The following is a 13458-nucleotide window of genomic DNA, read 5'->3' as shown; positions in this document are numbered from 1 at the left end:
CAACTCTACGCTCAGGGAAGTGACGTGAGGGGGCTCTGACAGGGATAATGGGAAGAACTTCCTGATGAGCCAGTGACTTAGGGAGAAGAGGGAGGAGTCCCTGCAGAAACCTTTAAGAGGAAACAGTAGCAAAAACCCTGGGGGAGGGCACGTGCAGGCGGTCTTGCTGCGGGACTTTGGGCACGGCCCTTCCCGTGACCCTGGGTGCCCCCGGCCCCTCCCCGCGGCCTGTGCCTGCGCCCCGCCCCCCCCCCCCCGCACCGCTTACTTCTTGAGCACGATCTCCGAAGCGCCCTTGCTGTACATGCGGAAGCTCTCGTCGGGCAGCTTGATTACGGTGCTCATGGACTTGCGCACGGAGTTGAAGGTGTAGACCTTGTACAGCTTCTCCTCCGGCATCTGGCTGCGCACAGACTCGTAGTCCTGCTTCAGGTCCAGCACGAAGCCCAGCAGGCCGCACTCTGTTTTGTTGCCCACCTGCTTGGGCAGGGCGCCCTCCTTATCCGGGGGCTGCGGGGAGAGGCGGGGTGCTCACCGGGCTGCCGCTTGCCTGTGGGTGGGGCCACCCCTCCCCCCCACCTTAGGATTCTGCGTCCCAGACCCAATCCGGGCTCTGTTTGAAGGGAATTAAGCAAGATCAGCTGTTTAAAAATTATGAACTATGTCAAACATAAACCTGTGACCGAATGATAAAAAAAATTTGTGCCCAGACCCTCCAGTTCTGGAGAACCTTAGTTCTAGGCCATGTTTGCTTCAGATTTTTCTTTTTTAAGAAGTAAAGCCTAACAGATAAAGTTGAACCCCCCTATATACCCCTCCGCATCTGCATAACGCACCCCTTGTCCCAGAAAGAAACTCTAACTTAAATTTGGCATTAATCCTTGCCCTGTGTGTTTTAACTTTTTATTTCGAGATAGTGCTAGTTTCACAGGCAATAAAAAATAACACAGAGAGATGTCATACATCCTTCATCCCGTTTCCCCCAGTGCTCACTTCCTGTATGGCTGTAGCACAATGTCACAACCAAGATGTTGACACTGATACAATCTAACCCGCTGGATTCAGATTTCACCAGTTTTAGTGTACTCTGTGTGTGTGTGTGTGTGTGTGTGTGTGTATGTGTGTGTGTTTAGTTCTGAGCAATGGCATCCCATGTAGATTCCTGTGACGACCGTCATCAAGACACACAACAGTTTATCACAGCACTCCCTGTGCCACCCTTATGTGACTGCAGTCACCTCCCTCCCTTCCCCGTCCCTGCCCCTGGCAACCACTAAGCTGTTCTCCAGCCCCATGATTCTGTCATTTTGAGCATGTTATATAAATGGAATCATACAGTATGTAACCTTCGGAGACGGGCTTCTTTTCACTCAGCACAATCCCCTGGCAATGCAGACAAGCTGTCGCGTGTGTCAGGAGCGTGTTCCTTTGCATGACTGGGTAGTATTCTGTGCTCTGGATGCAATGTCCCTTGTGACTTCAGTTGAGGGTGAACCAAATGCAACTGCTATTTTGGTACGTCACAATGGCCAGCCATTGGCAATTTCATGTAGTTTGACCTAACGTACATATGTGCAGCACTGTTTTGCATGTTGAAAACGTCATGTAAGGAGGCTGTACATATTCTTCCGTAGCTTGCTTCACTCATGGAACGTTCAATTTTTGAGAGTCATCCCCATTCACGGCGTTAGTTCGTTTCTTTTTAACTGGACACCACAGCCCCTGCCCTGAGCCTCAGTCAAACCACCGACCACATCTCCCCAGCGCCTCCCACTTCTTCGTGCGGCTGCCCGAACACGAGCTGTTTCATGCCTCTGTGCCTTCACCCCTGCTTCCTCCTTCCCTGCCAGGCAAACTCCTCCTTGCCCTTTAAGGACCAGCACAGATATTTCCTTGTCTTTGAGAATTGCTTTGTGGGTTTGTCACCCCGAGTAGGAGTTGCTGTATTCTTTCCCCCCTGGGTTCTCAGGGCAGCACAGAGCCCGGCACACAGTAGGCATTTACTCATTGTTTGCTGGATTGCTCAACGCAGGCCAGTCTGGGGTGCGGGAGGCACAGGCAAATAGGTAAGAACGAGACGCCTCCACGTGGGCGCTAATGGTGGGACTGGCAGGTGGCTGAGGGAAGTTCATAAGGCAGGTAAACTCACCTCCCATGGGCAGCCGCCACACGTGCATACACACACTCAGACCACTGGTATAAAATTAACGTGCAGCGACTCAGGTGGAGCTGGCTTTGGGAGTGGTAAAAGCCACCACGGATAAACCCAAAGACCAGAGAGATACTGAAGAGGAATAATACCCATGAGCATTCTGTGTCCCCCGACCCCGCCATGAGGGGCTCTTTGTGGGTCTCAGGGCAGCCTTGCACAGAAACCCTTCGTGTTGTTCCAAAGAGCAGCAGGCAAGAAGAAGACGGAGTCTAGAAGATGCTGCATGGACTGGCTGTGAGGGAGGCAGGATGGCAATAGGATATGTCCCTGGCCAACTGCCCCATCCACAGTTAGGACTCGGGCCCTGGGAGCAGACCCGAGCCCTGTCGGGTCATGGGCATTGACCTAGGCGTACATACCCTTAGACCCTAAGCTCTTGTCCTCAGTTTCCCCATCTGTAAAATGGAGAGGCTCTAGCAGATGATTTCTAGCTGAGAGAAAAATCAACCCACTCCTTCAAGTGGATGGTGGATGGCAGTGAAGGATGGTAGAACAAGGCAGAGCTGCAGGTCCCTCAGAGGGGGTCTGGGGGCCACGGGTCAAGCCTTAGAACACCCTCCCTGCTCCATGCCATGTTCAACTATGTCCAGGCATCATGGGCCTTGGAAGCCTCCCCACACCGAAGCTCTTTGGTGGGATTTGATCTGGAAGCAGAGGAATCTGACAGTTTCCCCTTTCTAATGTTTGGGAGAAGAAATTCAAAGTACGCCCCTTAGTCTCTGCAGTATGCAGTTATGTTGTGTTTTTAAAATTTATATATTTATTTACTTATCATTTTTTTTTACAATTTTATAATTAACCTTCTGGTGATTTCCAGGGTTTTATGTATCTTCCAAAACAGTTTTTTCCCCCTCCACTAATGAAAGAAGATGATGACACGGAGGACTGAAATAAAAATGCCTAATTACTTATTTGCCCAAGAGAGCTAAGCAGTTATGCCTGTGAAACAGGCAGCATTTTATTACCCTCTGTGAGATATTTTAATTTTCCCCTAAAAGGATTTCAAACAATCTATGGTTGCAAATGGCAGAGCTGCCTCCTCCGTAATTCAATTTGTTACCATGAACTTGAGCTCTAAAATCGCCTACGTGCATTATTAAGAAGTAGGGACTCGTCCCTTTTCTCTTTTGGCTTTTTTTAATCTTGACAAACCCTTAGGTTTTACTATTGCTGTAGACTTTCCATGAGGCTTGCTCTCCAGGGCTCTAATTCTGTAAGGGAGGTAAGGCGTTGGTTTTGAGGGGCAGGAAACAGGCCCGGGGGGGAAGTGATTTGCTCCTCATCACAGACCTGCAGGGGGGCAGGCCTGGGGCTCCCCCCAATTCCCCTGATTCCTAGCGCCACACCGTATCCAGCACATTTCCCTGTATGGGCACTAAGCCCTTTGGGAGTGCTGGGTGCAGCTATGGGTGTAACTTTGAGAGGACAATTCATGCTCCTGTTCTGGGATGCTTGGGGGTCACTAGAGCTAAGACCAAGGAATGATGACTTGAAGAGTGACAAGTTATAAATAACATCTGCAAAAATGAGATGAAAAGAAACATAGCAGGTACTGCCTCACACTCATGAGGATGCCCATTACCCAAAACAAAACAGAAAACAAGTGCTGGCGAGGATGTGGAGAAATTGGAACCCTTGTGCACTGTTGGTGGGAATGTAAGATGGTGCAGCTACTGTGGAAACCAGTGTGGAGGTTCCTCAAAAAACTGCACATAGAATTATCATATGATCCAGCAATTTTTACTTCTGGGTATATACCCAAAAGAATTGAAAGCAAGAGACTTGAGAAGATATTTGTACACCCGTGTTCACAGCAGGATTATTCACAGTAGCAAAAAGGTGGACGCAACCCAAGTGTCCACTGACAGATGAAGAGATAAGCGAAACGTGATCTACACACACAGTGGAATATTATTCAGCCTTAAAAAGGAAGGAAATTCTGACCCATGTTACAACATGGATGAACCTTGAGGACATTATGCTAAGTGAAATAAGCCAGACAAAACAGGACGGATACTGTGTGATTCCACTTACACGAGGTCCCTTGAGTAGTCAAATTTATAGACACAGAAAGTAGAAGGGTGGGCGCCAGGGGCTGGGGGAGGGGGGAGGAGTTAGTGTCTAATGGGGACAGAGCTGCACTTGGGGAAGATGAACCGTTCTGGAGATGGGTGGTGCTGATGGTTGTACGTGTGAATGTACTTGATGACACTGAACTGTACACTAAAACGGCTAAGATGATAAATTTTACGTTATGTGTATTTTACTACAATATTAAAACATCCTCAACACCCCGTCCTCCCTGTGCCCCCAAACGCGGCAACCACTGCTCGGTAAATCGCAGCAAGTGCCGTAGGATGCTGATTGTGAGAGCGCATGAGAAAATGACTTTCTGCTTGCTGGCTGTCTCTGGTGGCCTAGCCCCCTCCCCTTCCCCCCCTTGAGGACAGGCACCGGCAGACGAGCCTCCCCGATGCCCAGATGGACCACCAGGCAGCCTCAGCAGCTGCGGCAGTGACCTCGCTAGCTCTTTACCAAGCTCTGCACGTGCGTCCTCGGTTGCATCCTCATGGCTCCCCAGGGGTCGGGCTGTTATTATTCCCATGTGCACAGGGAGGCCTGGAGAAACCAGGTCACACAGCTAGTACGTGGCCGAGCTAGGATTTGACCCCAGCTGTTCTCAGCTCTGAGCCCACACAGCACACGCCCTGCCTCTCTTCACTAGCATTTGAGATGGTTGTTTAACGAGGTAACTGGTGGGTGATTGGTTTAGAGCCCATGGTCGGGAGTGGGGGGGAGGGCTGTCTTGCTTATCTCTACTTCCCACTTGGGGTAATTAATGAATGTGCGTTGAATGAATAAATGAATAATTTGGTGTCTCTGGGTGTGGAGAGCTGCTGATGGGAGGCCAGGGGGGGATGGGATTTTGTCAGAATTTTGGCCTCCGGAATTGTCATCTGAGGGTCTGCCTCCCCAGGAGCCTCTCAGGTGCTGGGCCTCGAGGAGCAGCAGGGGGCAGAATCGTGGACTTTCCCCAGAGACTGCAAAGGCTTAGGGCGGGGTGTGTGTCCCGAACAGCTGGGACAGGCTGAAACGCCCTGGGGAGACACACGCTGGAGAGCAGGTTTCCTGGGGACCTTCCCGAGCTTGCCCATGCACTGTGCATGTGTGTGCATGTGGTGTGTGTGTGCTGTGTGTAGTGCAGTGTGTGGTATGTGCATGTGGCGTGCGTGTGTATATTTGTGCATATACCTGTGTGATTTGCGTGTAGAGTATTGTGTGGTGAGTGTATGTGCTGTGTGTGCGCGCGTGTGTGTGGTATAGTGTGTGTGGGCTGTGTGTTTTGTGTCACGTGCACAGGGTGAGAAGGTGGGATATAGGGATTAACAGTGCTGGTAAAAATCAGAATTCCCCATTCAGGGTTATGTGCTTTAAACTGTTCTCCTAGGGATGGTGTTTGCAAAAACAGACAAACAAACAAAAGCAAACAGAACCAAAACAGCTGCTGAATCCAACACAAAGGCCCCTGTCGCTTCAAAGACCAGAACGAAGGGCCGCCCCACCTCCCCATCTTAAGGCCCTGCTAAGCCACTTCCAGGGGCTTCTGTGCCCTCTGGAGCCCCTGCCTTGGCCAGAGCCCCTCGCAGAGCTGGCTTGACTCAGGGGGTTCGAGGTTCATTGGAATATTTAGTTGCACCCTGGGTTTGGAGCCGTCTGAGTTCAAGGGCTGACTGCTTCCCAGAGTCACCTCCCCACTCTCCCCTCCTCTCAGGAGCTCTAGGTCTAAGATTTGTGTGAAATACAATCGAGCAGATCCTTCCTGCCTTTGGGGGTCCTGGGGGCTGTCTGTGGATGAAGCCACCTCAGTTTGGGAACGGGGTAGACTGAAGACCTGGAGTTTCTAACGAGGTGAAGTGTGGCTCATTTATTCAGGAAAACCATCCTTCCAGGCAGATCCTCCCTGCTCCTTCTTCCAGAACCACTTCAGGGACTCCAAGGAGATTTGTTTTTCTTTCAGTAGCTCATGTTTCCAGAACATACGCCATAAACTTCCAACAATTCGGCTCCACAAGTGCCCATCTTCATTTTAATAATTCAAATGTTAACTGTAGTGTCAACCTACGTTAAAAGAGGTCTCATAAAATATAAACTGAAAGTCCGCTTGGGTGGTTTCAGCACACAGAATAAACGTGGGTGGAAAAGGAGAATGTTTCCCCAAGAAAGCTCCGTGCCTCTAAAGTCTGAGGAGGAGCTATTTCCATTTGAAAGCTCAGCTGCAGCTCAAGAAGCAGCAGGGCTACAAGAAGAAGCTAGCAAAAGTCTTGACGTTCAAAGAGTCGGAAGCGACAAGGCAAATCTGAGGGTGTGCCAGGATTTCTGAGCTGGGGAAGCAATTTCTGACCACAAGATGACTCATGTAGCTTCCCTCAGAGGGCAAGTTTCATTCCTAATGATTAGAAATAGGAGTGGAAAGAAGAAAGTTCTGCCATCCGCAGAAGGGATGGGGCATGGGGCTGGGGCTGGCCCTCTGAGAGGCGCGTCCTGGGTCACTTTTTCTGGCCTTCCCGCTGGCAGCCTTGGCTCTCACACCACCCTCCACCCGTGCCTGGCTGGTTCTGGGCACTGTGATGAGAAAGCCTACTAAGGGCTTATCTGCTGCCACCCAACTCCCCCTCAGCCTTCTCAGCCTCGCCTCTCATCCCTGTGGCCCTGGGAAAGGTCCAGGCCACAGACCGCCACATCTCCTGAGAGGTCTCTGGGCTTTGGCAGGCTGTGGCCCTGCCTGGAATGACCTTGCTCCCTCGCCCGCTGGGTAAACTCCTCCAGAGTTCTCGGGACTCAGCTCTGTCACTTGGTGGCAGGAGCAGCCCTGGGCAGGTTACTCGATATTTCTGCAGCTCTGTTTTCTTAGCTGCAAGACGGGAATTGTCCTATTTGCCTTGATTACCTGGAAGGGATGTGGAGGGTCAAACTAGACAGTGGCTGGCAAAGCAAACTACAGAGGGTAAGGCTCAGAAATAATAATAGAAGTGATAAGAGTAACAACTGGAGCGGTCTGAGCGCTTGCTACGTGTCCAGCACTGTGCTGACAGCCACACATACACCTTCTCATCTGATCTCAGAGCAGCCCTGGAACTGCCTCAAGGCAAAGGTGCAGCCAGAGGACTTGGAGAAGGAGTGGTGGTGAGCTGCGCAGGCTCTGGACTGGACAGACCTGGAAGTGAACCCCGGCTCAGCCTCTCATCTGCTCTGGGGCTCTGGGCATGTTCTTTAACTCCTCCCAGCAACAGTGTCCTTATCTATGAATTGGAGATGAGATGTCACCTACTTCATGTGGTCCTCATACAAGGCAACATGGGTTAAGCACTCAGCAATGAGTCTGGCTAAGTGAATATTAGTGATTATGATTCATTGTATACTCATTTTACAGATTGGAAAACAGAGGCTTGAAGAGGTTAGTTAACTTGCTCAGGATCACACGGGTGGTAAGTGCTGCAGCTGAAGTTTGAATCTTGGTCTGTCAGACTTCAGAGCCAAAGCTCCTAACCTCTGCTTACTGGACTGGGTGTCAGGACGTCTGGATTCTAACTCCACTAACCCACAGGGTGACTTGGCCCAAGTCCTCTCTCCCATTTCTGGGCCTCAGAGTAAAGCGAGGGGGCTGGACCAGGTGGTCCTTAAGGTCCGCGGATCCATGTAGATTATACCTACACAACCTACCCCTGCAAATACTCATCTAGTTTAAAAAAAAATCTTTTAGAATAACAGGCGCTAGCTAATTTGGAAGTCTCCGGATCAATGCAGACTAGAGAGTTGAGGGCAGTTTCAGAATAGATTCGCTCGGCATGCTGGAGGTACCAAGAGAGCACTGGTATTAGCCGTGGGACTGGGACCAAGGCCAACTACTACTTCTTGCTGTCACAAGAACAGGAAAGTAGAACATAGAGGTAGCCCTGTCCTGAACCTCTTATCAATTCATATTCATCCATCCACCACCCACATATTCATCCGTCTGTCTACTCTTCCATTTACTCATCCATCCATCCATCCATCCACCTACCCACCCATCTCTCCATCCATGCCCCACCCATCTCTCCATCCATGCCCCACCCACCCATCCATCCCTCTCCCTACCTAGTCTTCATCTCACTGATACATATCTATAAATTTATTCACCAGTCAATTCACTGACCTCACCCGCCCAACCAGTACTTCCCAAGAGCCTATGCTGGGGGGGGAGCAGAGATAACTCAGCTGTGTCTCTCCCTCTCAAAGAGCACACAGCCTGCATCAGACTGCAAGAAGACACAGAAGAATCGGCACCCTCGTGCAGGGGGAAATACAGCCTTGCCCATGGTCTGTTTCCCAGGCCAAGCTCATTTCCCAACCAAAGCTTAGGGGTAGTGTGGGGACATTGCGTGCCTTTCCTGCCCGACTCCTCTTGCGTGGTAAGGATGTTTTGTAGTCTAGATTTCCCAGACTGGTCTGGAGGGTGGCTGGACTTCCACCCTCAACTGAGCAGCCTGTGACTCTTCTCAAACTTCCTCTAGGCCTAGAAGGGCAGTCCCTGGGAGCCCCTTCTCCCAATATGGCTGACAGCCCTGGCTGTGAATCGGACCCTCTAGACTCCACGCTTTCCTTCCTGAGACCAACCAATACTAAAGATGCTGCAGGATTGGTTTCAAGGACCAAGAACCGAATCTGGACACCCTACTCAATAGCTGGCTTTAGGGTATCTATAAGTTGGCTTTGCCACTAATTGGTTGTGTAACTTTGGGCAAGACCCTTTCCCTCTGTAGCCCTGATGCCTCTGCTGTCTATTCGTTTATTGATTAACCTCTGCCTGGTTACCAAGGCATGATTTTACTGCTGACGAACAACAATGCTAATCACCCTGAGCGCTGAATATGTGCCAGGCCTTGTGCTAAGCACTTTCCACTTACTAACTCATTTCATCCTCACAGTAATCCTATCATCTCCCCCAGGAAACTGAGGCACAGAGAGGTTAAGTAACTTGTTTACAGTCACACAGCTAGTGAGGGATTTGAACCCAGGCCGTCTGGCTCCAGAGTGTGAGCTTTAACTACCACCCAGATATACCAGGGGCCTCTGCTGTCCCTTCCACATTGACGGCCATCAGCGCCCAGCAAAGAGAACCGTGAGGCCAGGGTTCTTTCAGGGAAGCCCCAGAAAGAAAGGCACAAGGGTTCTAGGATGCCAGGGTTCAAGGCACAGAAGGGGACACTGGTGCCCGAGAGGTAAGTGACTTGGCCTGTTTACAAACCAAGGATCCCGGTTCCCAGGTCCTTGAGCTCTTTCCAGGCTTGGCAGACACACTTTTCCCCAAGGCGGACTGATGGACCCCTGTCCTTTAAGCCACCTGGATACAGCCTCAGTCACCGACATCTGGAAATGAATTTTAGCTGTGCCACCGGTGCTGTGAAGCTGCCTAATTGAGCTTTATCGCTGCAAAGATGTTTCGCAGCCCTCCTGGCAGATCCGAGAACTCCTTTTTGACTGTAATTGCATAATATACATCTCAATTCAAGCCCATCTTGCAGGGCTCTGCCCACACAGCCACCCCCATCACCAGAAGCCTGTTCTGGGAATTGCCCCACTCCCCTCTCTGCGGGACGAGATCATTAACAGCATCTCAGTTATTTTAGGAAGGCCTGGGGAACAGAATAAAGCATCGTCAACCTCCCTTGATTCCCAAATCGGGGCTGGGAGGTAGGGGATGGGGTGGGGTGGGGAGAAGACAAAAACGCCGTCTTTTCTGGCATTCGCCCGCCCCGCGCTCCTGCCGCCCCCAGCATCCTCTATCATCCATCTGCACGCTTTCTCCCGACCTACTTTCTCCTTCTGTCAGTGCTGCCTCCCCAGCCTGCAGCTCAGGGCTGATGCAGGAGTACCTGCTCAACCGCAGGGGCGGGTGCAGTCCTTGCAGCCCCAGTGTCCCGTAACCCCCACCAGCCTTTGGCCCTTTGCCGCTCACTCGTGCTCTTCTCCCAGACTTGATAAAGCTTCTGGCACTCCCGCCACCCAGCCTGATCCTGAAGGTTCAGGCCGGCTCAGGAGCCGAAGGAGAGGTCAGGGCTAGGGCACGCTGGCGGGGTAAGCAGGAAAGCTCAGCTGCTCACCCAGATGCTCACACTGTAGAAATGGGCTCTGGATGGACAAGTTTGCATTTCTCTTCATTCGAATACTGGTTAATCACCAAAAGGCAACCTATGCTTCTAACCCAATCAGGGATTCTAGCATGATGTGTCCAGGCAGCTGAACTGAGACAGGAACATGAGAGTTTTTCTTAACAAAACTAGTACTACCACTACTATTACTGACAACAATGTCGTCGCCAGTGGTAGATTGTGTAAATGGCCACAATTAGTACCCTCTCTGAATCCACGCCCTTTACAATGTGACTTTGAAGTTCCTCCCATTAGAGATGGAGTCTATTTCCCTGCTGCTTGAATCTGGACAGGCCTCTCGACTTGTGTTGGCCAACAGGATGTGGCAAAATGACAACGTGAAGAGCCCAGATTAGCCCGCTGGAGGAGGGGGACCACACAGAGCAGAGATGAACCGTCCCAGCCGAGGTCATCCCAGATCAGCCTAGAGTCCTGCCAAGATCAGCAGAGTTGTGGATGTGCCCACCTCAGATACATGAGGACATGGTCCCCCAGTTGAGCCCAGCCTGAACTCCTGACTCACAGAAATGTGAGCTAGATACACAGCCTGGTTTTCAGCCACTACATTTTGGAGTAGTTATACAGCAGAAGCTAACTAATAAAAAGACTATTTTTTTGGTAGGGAGGGCAATGACAGGGTCTAAAAAACACAATTAACAACAATCTTTTTTGTGTGTCATGCAAACAGCACAGCTAAGTCAAAGAGAAACAGGCTGCTTACTATCTGACCACCCAAAACACATCAGTAGGATTTAGAATTACACATCACACTGCTTAGCCTGCCCAATACTTCTGTATCGCCCCCGGACGCTCCTCCCTCTGGTGGAGGCTGCACCACTTACCAGAATCTTGGTGGTGTAGGCGCTGTTGATGGCAATGGCGTTGACCAGCAGCTCCATGGTTTTGGCGTTGATGGAGCTGGGGTCGGGGACCTCCTTGTAATGGACGTCGCCCACGTAAACCTGCACCACCGTCATGCGATTGGTGGTGAGTGTGCCCGTCTTGTCCGAGCAGATGGCCGTGGCATTGCCCATGGTCTCACAGGCGTCCAGGTGGCGGACCAGGTTGTTGTCCTTCATCATTTTCTGGGGGAAAGGGCAGGTGAGATGGCAACAGTGAGGAGAGGGAGCTGGGAGGCAGGGTCACGGTGTAAACACGCAGGAAATGAGGCAGAGCTGCCCCTTTGCTTCACACATGTGCGAAGGATCTTGCTTGCTACAGCCCCCGTCATCTGGACTCCTTTTCTGTGTGCAGCCCTTTTTCTCTCTCTCTCTTTCTTTTTCGTTTCTTTTAAATTATTTGAGGCATTTAAAAGAGTTGATTAGTTGACTTTATTAATTTGGATTACAGAAGTAATCTGTATTCTTTATGGAAAAAATAGGGAAAAGGATGATAAGTGAAGATTGGGTCCTTTCTGATTACTTCAAATAGTTTCCTCTTACACCCTAACAGAAATAAATTCCTTATTTGGTTATGAGTTTTTTCAAAGGTACCATCTTTCACTGGTGCTTGGTTTTCACTGTCACTTTGGTTTCACCCAAACTGAATAAATTTAAGTTATACATATGTTAATAGACATAGGACACTATCTGGAAATAAACAAAATATTAGTGTCATTATTTCTGGGTGGTAGAGTTATAGGATTGTTATTGCCTTCTTTTAAAAATCTATAGCTTCTATTTTTCTACAATAAATACATACTATAACTTGTGTAATAAAAATCACAAATTTCTTTTAAATATAGATACACAACAAAGAAAGTAGATCAACCATAATCCTACAATCTAGCACGGATACATCTTACATATCAATATCCTTTCTTTCAAAATTTATGACAAAAATGAAATCCTACTCCATATTATTAATTTTCTTATATTCACTGTCCTTTCTCTCTTCCCAGCATCACACTCCTAGCTTCTTCCAGGTTCTCAAGCAAATAACGCACATAAAGTGATTCTCAAGGAACCACCACTCTTACTGCAGGCCCTTATGACACAGTGACCCTATCTGGCAAGGACGGATGTGAAAAGGTGCATTTAGCTAAAGGCTGAGTCAGATGTTGTTCTAGTCTGTGCCTAGGAATCTGATTTCCTTTATTCTTGCCCTCATTATAACTCTTTATACCAAGGGTAAAAAAGGAGTGCAATTAGAATAATTTTATAGTAGGTCAGGTTACTAAAAAATGAGTATTGGTAGAATTATGTGCTCTTGCAGTGTCTCTTATCATAACCTGTGATAATAGTAACAATAAATGTATGTGGAATGGATGTATGTTGAATGGATGCATTCAGCAGCGATTTGAGTTTGCAACACACTTCACAGTTTGTAAAGTTCTTCCGCCCTTATTTTCTCATCTGATGTCACGAGGATCCTATGAAACCTTTATGGACTGTTGTACTCCATTCTGGCAACCAAAGAAGCCAAGGCAAAGCAGCTTGACCAGGATGACACACCTACTGAGGGTTTAAGCTGGCATTTGAACCCAGCTCTGTTTAACCTCACAGCCTGGATCATTCCATCAGGATTCTGCCCATCTGTCCTCTGTGAAGAGGGTTCGTCTCTGGGGCTTAAGAATCTATAGGTCTGAGCCTCCCAATATGGTTGCTACGTGAGGCTATTAAGTACTGGAAACAGGGCTGGTCTGATGTGAAATGTGCTGTAAGTGTAAATTACACATCCAGTTTTGAAGACTTATTATGAAAAGAGAAATGTAAAATACCTCATTAATAACTTGTATATTATCAAATATTACAAATTGGCTTGATAATAACTTGGACATATCAGCTTAAGTACATTATTAAAATTAATTTCACCTGTTTCTTTCTGATTTTTCTTTTTAACGTGGCTACCAGCACATTTAAAATCACACGTGCAGCTGACATTATGTCTCTACTGGACAGCGCGGATCTAAGTGGTCACCACTGTTCTTTTGATGACGGCTCCCAGGGGCTAGGTCCAGGCTCAGAAAGGGGAGAGTTTGCCCCTCCTGGGTTGGGGGAGCTGTACTAAGTTTATCACGTGACTGTACAAGTAACACTACCTAAGGCAGCTGAAGGC

The 13458-nt window shown here is 49.1% G+C and overlaps 1 protein-coding gene across 10 annotated transcripts in view; it reads right to left on the bottom strand.

Annotated features, from left to right (window-relative positions):
* Positions 1-13458, bottom strand: part of ATP2B2 (ATPase plasma membrane Ca2+ transporting 2) — a 129149-nt gene that overhangs the window by 32773 nt on the left and 82918 nt on the right. For all 10 annotated transcript variants that reach the window (XR_009542696.1, XM_060161187.1, XM_060161189.1 and 7 more), the window contains 2 exons: positions 11244-11486; positions 269-510 (listed from right to left, as the gene is read on the bottom strand). Coding sequence is in view for 9 of the 10 variants with exons in the window: in XM_060161187.1 (XP_060017170.1) it covers positions 269-510; positions 11244-11486 (485 nt within the window). In the remaining variant the exon portion in view is untranslated. The remainder of the gene's footprint in view (positions 1-268; positions 511-11243; positions 11487-13458) is intronic.

Source organism: Lagenorhynchus albirostris, chromosome 10, assembly GCF_949774975.1.
Source record: "Lagenorhynchus albirostris chromosome 10, mLagAlb1.1, whole genome shotgun sequence".
NCBI lineage: Eukaryota > Metazoa > Chordata > Mammalia > Artiodactyla > Delphinidae > Lagenorhynchus > Lagenorhynchus albirostris.
This window is presented reverse-complemented; position numbering and strand designations above follow the sequence as displayed.